We start from the raw sequence: 13801 nt of genomic DNA on the forward strand, positions 1-13801 counted from the left end.
TGATCACGTGACACGTGTGTCACAGAGATCACTTCACTCTGGATTCAAAAGCAACCTGCGAACCTGATCCTGAAAGTGACACTCATGTGCTGCTGGTACACAAATATATGAATACACCTCAGTCCTGAGTGAGTCGTGAAACCACTCAAACTATTCTGTGAACACATTACACCACAGTGTCACATTATGCATTTCATCATTTGTGTACCTCAGAAAAATGTCTTACTATTTTCAACAACTTAAAAAAAGATCTTACCTCATGGCTGTGAAACTAGTCCTCAATGTTCCACAGATCTCAAACAGCAGCATCCCTAACACACACACACACACACACACACACATGTTCGACATTCATGACTTGAGGGGACATTGCATTGACTTACATTCATTTCTTGGAGACTTACTCTAACCTTAACCACAATTACTACTGGCCTAATCCTAATCCTAACCCTAACCCTAACCTCAACCTAACCATGAAACATATCTTCACCTTAAAATGTAGTAATTTACGTTATGGGGACTTGCTTTTTGTCCCCACAAGGAGGACAAGTCCCCATAATGTGACTGTGTAAACAGGTTTTGGTCCCCACAACATTAGTAATACCTGGTACAAGAACACACACACACACAGACACACAAGCACACACGTTCTGCAGTTAAAAAGTTTGTTGTAAAAAAACAGAAAGAATTGATTCTTTTTCAGCCATTAACAGACAAGCATTCCACTTTGTTAGTTTACACTTTGTGAGAAAGAGATTTTATAACATATTCAAATAAATACTTTTATGCTTGAATGTGGAGCTTGTACTTCCTTCTTAAGTCACTTCAGAGAAGGACACAGGGATGATTTTCATGACATGTCTAACTGTGGTTATATGAATTAATAACACGTATGAAAACATGTACCAATCATACACATTGACCGGTTTTAAAGTAAACACAATTCTTTAAGACAAAAGGTACATTTTGATTGACAGATTTGTATAATCCCGGAACCGCACGTACACAGGTCTCAGGTCTGTGGGACTCTCCGCATCTGGTGCAGCACCTGCAGCCATGGCTTACAGGAGAGTGCGGACATTCTCACCTGCGGCATTCCTGTGTGAGTGTGACGACATTCTCACCTGGTTCAGTTCTGGCCAGATGAATGTTGCAATCTTGTGGAGGTTAATCCTGGATTATCACTTTACGCGCGAGCCAGTCTTCGTGCCGTTTACGCACGACAGTTGAGAACGCCAGTGTGTCCGCGCCCTCCTCAGACTCTCCTGTCACCAAGGTATCTTGGTTTGCCTGTACTTACCGGAAGTAACGTTATCTGCGCTATTGTTTTAATGCGTTCAATGATTTCAATCAAAGTGTTAACGCTGACAGAACTGTTGCATATATTTAAATAAAGTACAGGACACTTGATTTGGTACTTCAGCACAATACTGGAGTAAATGTACTTACAGTGAACTATATTGGACTGATAGAGATTATAATGATGTTATATTTGCACTATTTTGAAATGAAAATAATAAATATAAATTATAATATAATATACCTTCTGTTTTTGTAAATGAATATAAATATAGTTTTAGTTTCACACATTTGTCCAGGTTTCCTTCTGTGATTCATGTTGTTTCCACACAGAGAAACAATATTATGACGTCCTTACATCATCTGCATCTGGACCAATTATTAAAGACATTATTTTAGACTTTGAGAAAGCATGGCTGTCATTTCAGAACTAGTCAGAGATCTTTGCCAACGAAACCCTTCAGTTAAGATTATTTAACAATAGATATAAATACACCATTCATTCAATACTTAAATGTGTCAATAATTCATTTTATGTAAAAAAACATATATAATTGTTTCACTGTTTCATTTATTATTTCCTGGTCCTGCGTGTTGCAGTGAATCATTCATTTATTTTATCTGTCAAAGTCAGTGGGCGGATTTACTCAAACATGGCAGGAGCTTATATCACAACCCCCCTCCCCCACCTGGGTCAGTCACACCCTCTCATTGTTCTTCATCCCTAAAGTCCTCCCCACTCATCCAACGTGTGACGCCGTCAGTGACAACCATCAAAGCGTGGACAGCAGACAGCAGACACTGCACTTCAGGACGGTGTTTGCTCCTCAGGCACCTGTGGCACCTGTGGCTCCTGTGGCACCTGTGGCATCTGTGGCACCTGTGGCACCCGTGGCATCTGTGGCGCCTGTGGCGCCTGTGGCACCCGTGGCACCCGTGGCATCCGTGGCACCTGTGGCACCTGTGGCACCTGTGGCATCTGTGGCACCTGTGGCACCCGTGGCATCTGTGGCACCTGTGGCACCTGTGGCACCCGTGGCACCCGTGGCATCTGTGGCGCCTGTGGCTACTGTGGCATCTGTGGCACCTGTGGCACCTGTGGCTCCTGTGGCACCCGTGGCACCTGTGGCACCCGTGGCATCTGTGGCGCCTGTGGCACCTGTGGCACCCGTGGCTCCTGTGGCACCTGTGGCACCTGTGGCCCGGGGGCCACAGAAGCAGCTAAATGACTTTTATGCTGGTTTTGATAGAGACGACAGGGAGACCACGACCGGACCCCCTGCAGACGACCAAGCTGCACTGAGCCAGATCAATGGTAGGCTAATGATTGATATTTTGCTATTTATAGATGTAGTTAGAAGTTAGTAGAGACAACACTATCAGAGATGTATGAATACTTGAACTGACCAATGCCTAACTTCTAACTTTGGACAGTTTGTGGTTGACTGCTGGAATTCCCAGTCCTCACAAACAGAGCTATTTTCATGGTCGTGTTCATCTACACTCGGCAGGTTTCTGATGTTCTGATTTGGTGAGATTTGGGACGGTGGTGTGCAGTCTGACTTTTCTCAGTGTCAAAAATGTGCCATGGTGCAAAAATGGTTTAAAAGAACTTTTCTAGTCTACATGCCGATGTGTCCTTGGGCAGGACACCTAACCCCAAATTGCTACTGGCCACGGTCCTGGATTAGCATGTGAACAACTGTAAAGTGTAGGGTCAAGCATTCTGAGAGGTCATCAAGACTAGAAAAGCACTACACACGCCATTGATTGCATTTTTCATTCTAAAAATGACAGTTAAACGTGCTGTTAATGTTGTGTGATGTTTTCCTCCAGTGTTGCACACTTTGATGCAACTCTAGTAGCTTTTTAAATGAAAGGTTTAATGTGTGGCCTCATTATTTATAGGTTCATCGGAACATTTTTCCTGATTCAAATGGGAAAATATTATTATAATTAGAAAAATGAAAATGAGCCAGAGCACACTAAAAAAATATCAAAGGACTGAACTGAGATACAATTCTGTGTGAGAATGTCTTTTTGAATATAACCTTTAAGAACATAAACAGTCATTGGATTCTTTGTAATATTAAAATATATAATTAAACAATGCTGTGCAATTTTTTAATGTGAATATTTTTTTTCACTGAGTTTGAAAACTAGACTTTTACATTTTTATGCACAGTCCACGTCAAGTAAATCAGTAAATGATTTAATTAAATAAATAAGTAATGTTGATGGAGGAAATTAATAGATTATAGTCATGGTTTTATGAGGTGCTCTCACCCATAATGGCGTAATAATAATAATAATAATAATAATAATAATAATAATAAGAGCACAGTCGGTGCTTGACGGGCCCCTGACACAAACACAGACTTTAACAAAAGGCTCACATTATAAAATCTACATCCACTTTATCTCACCGACAGAAAACTTTGTAAAGCGTTCACTTTCAAACTGTGTTTGAAATCCTGCATTCAGACTCAGACACGGAGGGACCCGGTGAGGCAGCGGTAGACCGGCACAGTGCGTTTCCCTTCAAGCTGAACATTTGATCTGTGGAGTAGATTTTATTAGGTGAATATAATATTATTGAGATATTATTGAGAGCACGCTCACATATGTGAGTCTACACTCACTTCATACAACCACATTTTTAAATAAAACTAAACCCTGGACTCAATGAAATACGACCTCAGAACCACAGAACATGTGGTTTTCACGCCTGTCTAAACTCGACCAGGCAGAGACGGCAACGCAGGACACTGACCAACTCAACCATTTTCATCCATTTCCTGACATCATTGATTATAGTACGTGTTGGTTGATAATCTAGGAAGAAACAAAACTAGGTCAGTTAGTTAGCTAGTTAGTTAGTTAGTTAATCAAATAAATGCATAATCACACCAAAATCTATGATCATTACTTAAGTTAATTCATACTGTAAATCTAAAGAGTGAAAATAAATTTATTCCATTTAATAATACATTGTATTATCTAATAAATGATCTAAACAAATCTCTTTAGGATCTATTTTTAAACAGATTTATTTTTAAGAATAAAAGTACAATTAATAACCTTTGAATCTTTAGTATAATGATTGTACCTCCCTCGCTTCTATTTACAAACAAAGTGAATGAATTAATGAATAATATAACAATAATAATAATAATGAATATTATAAATAGTTATATCAACCATTCCAACTCTACACAAATTCATCACATTGTCAATCCAGTCTAAACCATAATTTCAGTAGTTAATAATCCCCTCAATTTACAGACATAATTCAGATAAAAAGCCAAATTAAATAAACTATCATCCCCAGACTGACAGGATGCAACAAAGGTAACAACACAGACCTGCATCACAAATGTTACTAAACTAAAATATAATGTACATACCAATGGCGTCTCAGTAAACACCCCAGCATTGACACACACACACACACACACACACACACGCACACACACACACACACATGTTCGACATTCATGACTTGAGGGGACATTGCATTGACTTACATTCATTTCTTGGAGACTTACTCTAACCTTAACCACAATTACTACTGGCCTAATCCTAATCCTAATCCTAACCCTAACCCTAACCCTAACCTCAACCTAACCATGAAACATATCTTCACCTTAAAATGTAGTAATTTACGTTATGGGGACTTGCTTTTTGTCCCCACAAGGAGGACAAGTCCCCATAATGTGACTGTGTAAACAGGTTTTGGTCCCCACAACATTAGTAATACCTGGTACACACATACACAGACACACACATCTCTCCAGCAGACAAAAGAGCTTCACCTGCCCAAGATCCTCCTAATGAAAACGTCCTCAGGTGCTGTGACTCTCCTGATTAGCATCAGTGTAGCATGCTACACTGAGTTGCCACGCCTACCTCCTTGGGCCCGTTTCAGGAAGCAGGTTTAGTGAAAACTCTGAGTTAGTTAACCCTGAGATGAGGGGAAACTCTGGTTTTTCAGTTTCACAAAGCCACTTCAGCTTATGCTGAGTCAGTTACCCCGGCAACATACTCCGTGAACCGAACCGGCTCGTTGGCAGGTTTTATTCAACTAACCCTGAGTTTCCTGCTGAGCCTGAAGCAGCGTATTTCCACTCGCCTCGGCACGGCACGGTTTAGGTCTCCACTACAAAATAAATACATACTCAACTCACCACATCCATTATTACAGGCGTGTACGTCTACTTGTCTTAACATATCGAATCCAACCTCCACACACACACACACACACACACATCAAATCAATCAAAAAACATTATTTTACCAATATTTTAGAGACGCCCCCAAAATCTCACAAATCATGTTTCCAGGGGGAGGTCATGTGTCAATAAGGGGGGGCTGAGAGGGCTGACCCCCCCCATAGTTCACACCAACACTGTGACTGTGTCCGATTGTGTTAGCGTGTGTTACTGTGGACTCATCATCACTGTGGACTCATCATCACTGTGGACTCATCATCACTGTGGACTCATCATCACTGTGGACTCATCATCACTGTGGACTCTCTCTGTACTCATGATGGACATTATAGCTCATGTGAATATTTCTGATGCGGCTGGAAACACTTTAACTTCACTGTAGTTCACAAGTGACTTTTAGAATGTGTGTGTGTGTGTGTGTGTGTGTGTCACCTCAGTTTCACTCAGTCGTGCAGTGATGACCCCGCCCATGTTAAGTAGGTACATTTTGTAGTGGAGATGCGACCTAATCGTGTCGTGCCAATGGAAATGCGCCAATATTTACCATCCTGTGGTTTACGTGACGGCAGCTGCAGTGAAAACAAACAGTTGTTCATGTCACTCAGCCAGTCTGCAGCTGTGTTTACACATTGACAGGATACATATATGTATATATTAGGGCTGTCAAACCATTCATCGCATTTTTTCCATAGTTAACTCGCGATTAATCTCTATATTAAAAATATAGTTAGAAAAAATGTCTTTTATCTTTGATTTCTTCTTTCAAATAAAAAAGTGCGTCGTAGACCCACTTGACATTTCTATTTCACATAAAATGCCACAACAATGTGGTCTTAAAACTGAAGAGGGAGTAGACAACAAACGACAAACAGAACAGGGCCTAATGACAGTTAAATGAATGAAAAACTGCAGTCATCAGACACATCAGATTCAGAACTCTGAACTCTTATGAAGCCAATTGCTAAGGCAGACCAGTCTGGTAACAGTGCTGCTACCGCTGTAGTTAACGTAGCTTCGCAATGTTCGACGACGACGACGACGACGACGACTCACACACTCAACCATAGAACTCTGATGAATCTGCTGCTTGCTATTAGCCTGGACTGCACGGCCGGTATGTTTGCCAGTAGGTGGTGAAGGTGCCATACCGCCACCTGGCCTGGAGGTCCCACATTACAGTCTAGTCGAGGACAAACTGGGCCGCGATTAAACGCCATCAAAAAAAATTAACGCGTTAATTTTTTTAATTAATCGCATCGTGATTAACATATATGTGTATATATATACACATATATATATATACATATATGTGTATATATATATACACATATATGTATATATATATATATATATACACACTGCCTGGTCAGAAAAAAAGTTGCCATGTAAAAAAAGGGTGCCATGGTTGGAGCGCCTTTAGCTGTGATTACAGCACTCATTCATGTCATTCACTGCGGCATTGTGGTATAATGTTGCTGAACTGAGACGTGACCAACTGCAGGAAACTCTTACCTATTTGCTTAGTTAAATCCAGGCAGTGTTTATATGTCCCGCACGTTATCAGCATCAGGTCTCTGTGTTTCACTCCCACACACACACACACAACTGCCCCCACGTTGCCTCTGCTTTGTGTCTCCCTGCCACAAACTGACATATTTAGGCAAAGTGGTGACTAATGGTCAGCTTGAACCGTGAGCTAAAAGGGTGTAAAAGGGAAACACGAGGGAGGTGATGAGGGGATTCATCAGAAGAGCCGGGTTTTATTTGGATTGAGTGTTAAGACAAGCTGAGTGTTGTTATCGTCCTCGCTGTGAAGTGCTCAGTGAGTGTGTGGATGTCAAACTACAATAGTTGTGACTTCTAACATATATCATTCAAAAGTCATTTTTAAGAGTTATTTAAGAGCAAGCCTCGATTGTATATAACAGTTATGTTACGGACATTTACTCTTTCAGCTGTTTTTCAAAATAAAGGCTCTGAATTCTGAATGAAATTGTTGTTTTTGTGAAGAAATTTCAAACGCAAATAAAATATCAATTAATCGTTGAAATTGCACTTGCTTGTTCTTTGCACCGTGGTTTTTGTTTGCAGTTCTGACCATGGGCGGGCCTGCTGCCTGCTGATTGGCTACTGAGTTTTGGAGTGACAGCTCAATGGACGGGAAGTAGTCGCAGGTCCATCTGTAACGTTTGGATGTCGACGGGGAGAACTTGCCGAGTGGAAGGTATATGAATTACCTGTTGTTGGACACAGTGAATCTACTGATGTTTGGTTGTAGCCTTTGTCCCGCCTCCCTCATGCTCATACCATGGACAAGAACATGGTCAATCACAGTCGCTCTGATTTCATCAGATACCTTCCCTGACCTCCTCGACCTCCTCTCACACAAACTCTTCCTCTCAGATTTCTATCCATCGTAGAGCCTCACAAACCAGCGCTCTCTGAACTGGCTTATAAGTTCCCTCACAAGTGTGATCAGTTTTGAGTTGTTGTGTTCACGTGATGACACTTGTGCTTTAATTGTGTTTGACTTGTGTCACCATTATGCAGCACGGATGCATCATCACTATGACAATGTGTTGGCAAGTTGTGTCTAAACAGGTGAAAAGTGCTGATGGTTTTGCCAAAAGACTGATTGATTCAATCAGTGGCTTCAGGCAACTGAGCATTTGGTTCAGACAATAGGGTTTAGTGTTTTAGCAATTGACAATTACATACAGCCCCTTTAACAGCACACACAGGCAGGGATGGGAATTGATAAGAATGTAACGATTACGATTCCATTATCGATATTGTATATCGATCCGATTCCTTATTGATTATCGGCTGAGGGAATAAGTACAAATGTGTTTGTTTGTATTAACTCTCTCTAAAATCAGATTTTCACATAATTGGTCAGACAACTTTTTAAGCCCAAGTGCCATCATGTGTCATCATGTGCCATGTGACATCATATTCTTCCCTGCACGAGAGCAACATGCTGCAGCCTCTGAGCCATCGTCATCATCGTCATCATCATCATCATCATCATCATCTCAATGTGATGGACAATGACTATGGAGATTATTCGTACAGTAGACAGGACCTGTCCTGCCTGGAGAGTTGAAAGTTACTTTCAGCATTAATAACAGATGACGACCCGTTAGCTCGTCGCTAAGTAGCAGTGTATCAAACCCGCGACAGTCCTGCAGATGAAGAGCATGCTGTGTGGACAAATGTTTCTGCATTTTGGACGAAATGGAAACTTTCAAGTGTTTGAAGTAACTGTCTTATCGTGTTTTCACGACACTTTAGAGCTTGTGCCTCGGCGCCATGTTTCCTGCGTTCTGAACCAAAACAACGCAGCACGTGATGCGGAACCAATGCGGAACCAATAAGTGGAATCATTAAGCACTTCTATTCATTTAAACAGCTGAAACAAAGAATACCTTAACCTTATTCAAACTTAACCAGGTCTACAGAAATGAGGTTCAGCCTCATTAGGACCAGGTTTTGGTTCTCCATGAGGACTACTGGTCCTGACAAGGTCAGTGTTTATGACAGAACACAAGCGCACACACACACACACATACACACCTAAATGAAGTCTTCATCACCAGTGAGCCTGTGACTCATGTTTATGACACACAGGATGAAGCAGCTACAGCCTTGAAGCACACTGAGCCGTCTGCAACGAGCAGATAAGCCAAAGTAACTCCGCTCAAAGTGAAATATGGGAAGAGTCGACATGTGACCCGGGCGAACCTCACCGCTGCATCACTGCCCCAGGACTGACTCAAACAATAAGATAGAGGGGGTGAGGGGTGGGAGGTGCAGGAGAGGGGAGGAGACGAGAGGAGAGGGGAGGAGATGAGAGGAGAGGAAAGGAGACGAGACGAGACGAGACGAGAGGAGACAGAAAAAGATGGAAGAAGTACAAAAGCATGAGAGACAGTAAGGAAAACACAAAGTAATATAAAGACATGAAGAATAAGATGAGAAAGTTAAAGTGATAGTTGAATTTATTTGGAAATATGAGACTGAAACTGACGTTTGTGTCACTTTACATAAGAAAACTCACTCCCTGACAGTTTTATATTTTGTCCAGACATCATTAGACATGCAGCTCCTAAAAAAAACTGTCATTTTCTCGATGGACTTTGGTAATGGCAGAGTGAGAGGTTCCTTCCTTGTGTCCCCACAGAGAGAGTGAGCATGAGCCGGGTCCCAACACAGGGGGCGCTCATACAGCACAGTTAGTGCTGTATGACTACTTTCAAACACTGAACTCTTCAAAACATAAGGAATGGTCTTGAAAGAGGGGTGAGACAGGGTGACAGACAGGTATGCAGTAAATATACATGATGAACATAAAATGTCCCTTTTGGACATTTCTAAGTGACCCAGTCTCATCAAGGAATATGAGGAAATATCAGGAAACCAAATGAATGAATCAAAATCAAAGGATAGGAGTGAGTCCCTGTTACGTATCTGTGACTTAATGACTGTGATTAAACTCATATATATATATAATAAATAATAACATAATTATTATATATAATAAATAATAATAAAAAAGGACAGAAATGGAGAAGTGGAAATAAGAGAGAAAGATATGAATATCTCTACTCACACCCATATACACACAGTGTGTGTGTGTGTGTGTGTGTGTGTGAGATGGAGGAAGACACTGCACTGGAGAGGAGTGTGAGTCCCAATCGAAGACACTTAGAGAAAGTCCATTGATTGTGGTCATGGCTGGCTGAGCCCCTCTGTTTGGTTAGTCATCTATTTCTCCTGTATGCTGAGATCAAGTCTTTCTCCTCCTCCTCCTCCTCCTCCTCCTCCCTCATCTCTCCATCAGAGATGACTGGACCGACTAGACCTGGAGAAGAGAACAAACTTATAATTACTGCCTCCAACTTTTCTATCAGTGCTGCACAGAGACCTGTGGAAGGTTAACAAATCAGTTAAGGGAGCGCTCTGTGTGTAATATGCCCAGGAGTCACACTCACACTGAAACTCACAACACTGACACGTGAAAGCACGTGAAATCACGTAAAATCACGTGAAATCACGTAAAAACCAGCTTTCACTGATTTTGGAAGTGGAATTTTATAGAATTTTATATAGAATCTCTTGGACTTAGACCTCGTCAGTGCGTGTGTTTGGATTTTAATGATTTCCAAAGTAGTCTGTCAAGAGATGAATACAGTGGAGAGATTCATTAATTATGATCTGTAATTAATTGATCTAATTAACCTATTTTTTAATCTCACCTAAGAATGACCTCATCTTGAGGTATTTTCATTTAAATTCATTATTATATTATTGTGGCAGCTCAAAAGATTGATAAAAAACAATAAAGTCATTTATTGTTTTAACAAACTTTTAAATTCCACTGTGTTCTTTTGTCAAACTCCAAATCATTAGAGAATACAAATAAAACCAAACATCAGGTCCAGATAAAGTTCTCTTTGCTATGGCGTCTTCTCTGTGAAAGGGTAAAACAGACAAATGATAATACTGTTTCTTTTTTATGCTTTGACCGATACTGGGGTGGTCTACAGGATACTGCTTTGTTCACCATCGATTTCTTTTTGTCATTGTTTCGCAGCCTCTTTCAGCGTCGGCAGGAGAAACGCGAGCAATTGATTTGTCATTTTAATTCACAACAGTGTCATAGATTTTTGTTTTTACAACAACATGCTCGCTGGCCAAAATAGAGACGTATTGATCTTAATACATATACCTGCGTTTCTCAGCTGCAGAGCATCAGAATTTATTATTATTTATTCAGTCGCTTTTCCTCCGATTGTTTGTTTGTTTGTTTGACTCTTCTTCCGTATTTTAGTCTGACACTTGTAATGAGTTCTTGTTCATGTAAAAATAAAAATAAATGAACAATAATACTATTTCAAACCTGATCATTTCAACCAATTTCCTGCAAATACAATGACCATGAACAACAAGAGATTTAAAAGCAGATCAATGCAGGATTTTGACTGTGATTCAACAGCTTTGGAGTCATTGACGGTTAAATGTCTTGTTGCAGGGAGTTTGGGGGCTGTCTCCGCTCCCCCTACTCTCACTTAATGGAAAGATCAGGACCTCAGAATCAGGAGGTCTCGCGAAGTCTCGGGTCTGAAGTCACTAAAGTGTCACCCGTGGAAACAAAGAGCAAAAGCGTGATATTTGATGTAATGATCCTAACCCTGCAAGGATTCATGTACAAGAGTGAATACATGACCTTAAAATGATCAAAATATTGGCGACTGATGGTGAATTTTAGCATGCCTCGTGCTCCTGCCACAATACTGTATAACATCCTTTATATATATCCTATATCCTATATATCTCACACTTAACAGCTTAACCTAATGGTTCAAGCTGTTTCTATTTGACAAGGATTTGATCTGATATCTGATGTCTTCTCCCTTCAGGGCATCATCTGCCTCCATCTTGTCCTCTTCTGTGACACCAACTGTCCTCATGTCCTCCTTCACAACAATCATGAGCCTCCTCTGTGGTCTTCCTCTTTCCCTCCTCTTTCCAGTTTGTTCCTGACGACAGTACAGAAACGAGGCGTGCATTAATCCCGCCTTCTGGACCTCTGTTGTGATGCTGATGTATTCATCCTCCTCACTCCACCCACAAGTGAAGTGAAGTTTTAGTCTCAGTGTGCTGTTGTTGAGAAAGCCATCTGCGGCAGATTGTCACTAAGGTGGGAGTTCTTCTGAAGTGTTCTCTGGGCCCACGTTGGTGTGAAATGCCAAGAGCGTCATGTGTCAGAGTCTCTGCATTGTGTTTATGAACGCTGAAAGAAAAGAAGTAGTTTGTACAAAGTCCAACTGAACCATATCTAAAGGCACTGATGTTTGCGGCACATACAGAGGGTCTGTTAAGGTCTACAGTATCTGTTAAGGTCTACGGTATCTGAAGAACATGATCACTGTTGGGCAGGAAGCTGAAGTTTATAAACTGTTTACTCTACTGCATCAGACTGTGCACTGTGAACCACGATATGAAAACGCAGATTTTCTCTGTAGACTTTGGTGTGTCGTGGAAAACTTCATTTTTCAGCTGATAAGGCTCGTGTCAAGATAAAGCAACAACATTATAGTTTAGGTTTAGATTTAATTCAGCTGAGTGTTTTTATCATGTGACCCCATTGGTAGCCATATCTCTTGAGAATAAAGGGTGTATTTAGCACTGACTTTGCTCACTTCAAAAACCTGAACTATCTCTTTAAACTAGAAAAAGAATCAGTTTTGAATAATATTTTGATTCCATTTCTCGTGCTGTAGAATTACATGTGAGGTCAGTATGTGAATAAGAACATGGCTTCTCTCTCCGCCTGTCGCCGTCTGTCCGTGTGAGGATGAAATCACAGCGGCTGTATCGGCTTTCTGCGACAATCCTCCGCTCTAAATGGGAAGAGAGATTCAATTTCAAATCTGTACAGCTCTCTGAGGAACAGCAGCTACAGTCATAACAACAGGACCGCTAATAAACTTTATAGAAAGGTAACAATAATTGATTAGAAAATAGAACGCTTTGACACGTGGACCACTATTCTGCAATAACAACCAATCAATGGTCCGTCTTTAAAAGACTCTTTTAAAGACACTTGTGTTCCTTGCAAGAAACTCTCATGACACAAGGTCCGGAGCTAGCTATTTGGCAATTAGCAGCAAGCCTCTTAGCAACTAGCAGATATTTTTTTGGCAAGATTCTTAGCGTCTTGCAGATAGCCTCTTAGCAAGTGGTAGCAAGCTTCTTAGCAACTAGCAGCTAGCTTTTTTAGCAAGATTTTTAGCAACTAGCAGATAGCCTCTTAGCAGCTACTCACAAATGTCTTGGCAACTAGCAGATAGCCTCTTAGCAAGTGGTAGTAAGCTTCTTAGCAACTAGCAGCTAGCTTTTTAGAACAATTCTTAGCAACTGGCTTCCTCGTAAGCTGTTTGTCCGTTCGTACAAAGTCTGTGAGCAAGTAACAGATCGTTTTTAGCAAGTAGCAAAAACCATGTAAACATGATCCAAACTAACACACCACACACACACTCATGGATATACAGAGAGAACCAGAGTGGCGCCATCCAGGGGTGTGGTGGAACAATCTCTATTGGCCCCTAGCGGTTTGCGCACACAAAATTCAACCAGGGGCTAATTGAGAGATTGTCCCCGTCAGCCAGGAACCTGCCCACAAAGACAGGAAGTGGAACCTTCCACCTGATACCACAGCACTGCAGGTCCCAGGGGAGAAATATTTCAGTGTGATGCCTGTGACT

The 13801-nt window shown here is 41.1% G+C and overlaps 1 protein-coding gene across 2 annotated transcripts in view; it reads right to left on the reverse strand.

The window, feature by feature from the left end:
* The window catches only part of LOC131463205 (N-acetyllactosaminide alpha-1,3-galactosyltransferase-like), a 6737-nt gene extending 5485 nt beyond the window's left edge, over positions 1–1252 (reverse strand). The window contains exons 1-2 of one of the 2 annotated variants that reach the window (XM_058634972.1): positions 1125–1252; positions 257–311 (exon numbers count right to left, since the gene is read on the reverse strand). In XM_058634972.1, the coding sequence (XP_058490955.1) occupies positions 257–309 (53 nt within the window). In that variant the 5' untranslated portion in view covers positions 310–311; positions 1125–1252. Of the gene's footprint in view, positions 1–256; positions 312–1087 lie in introns of both variants that reach the window. The other variant, XM_058634971.1, reaches the window with a different exon arrangement.
* Positions 1253–13801: the final 12549 nt, after the last annotated feature.

This window comes from Solea solea, chromosome 7 (assembly GCF_958295425.1).
Source record: "Solea solea chromosome 7, fSolSol10.1, whole genome shotgun sequence".
Classification (NCBI taxonomy): Eukaryota; Metazoa; Chordata; class Actinopteri; order Pleuronectiformes; family Soleidae; genus Solea; species Solea solea.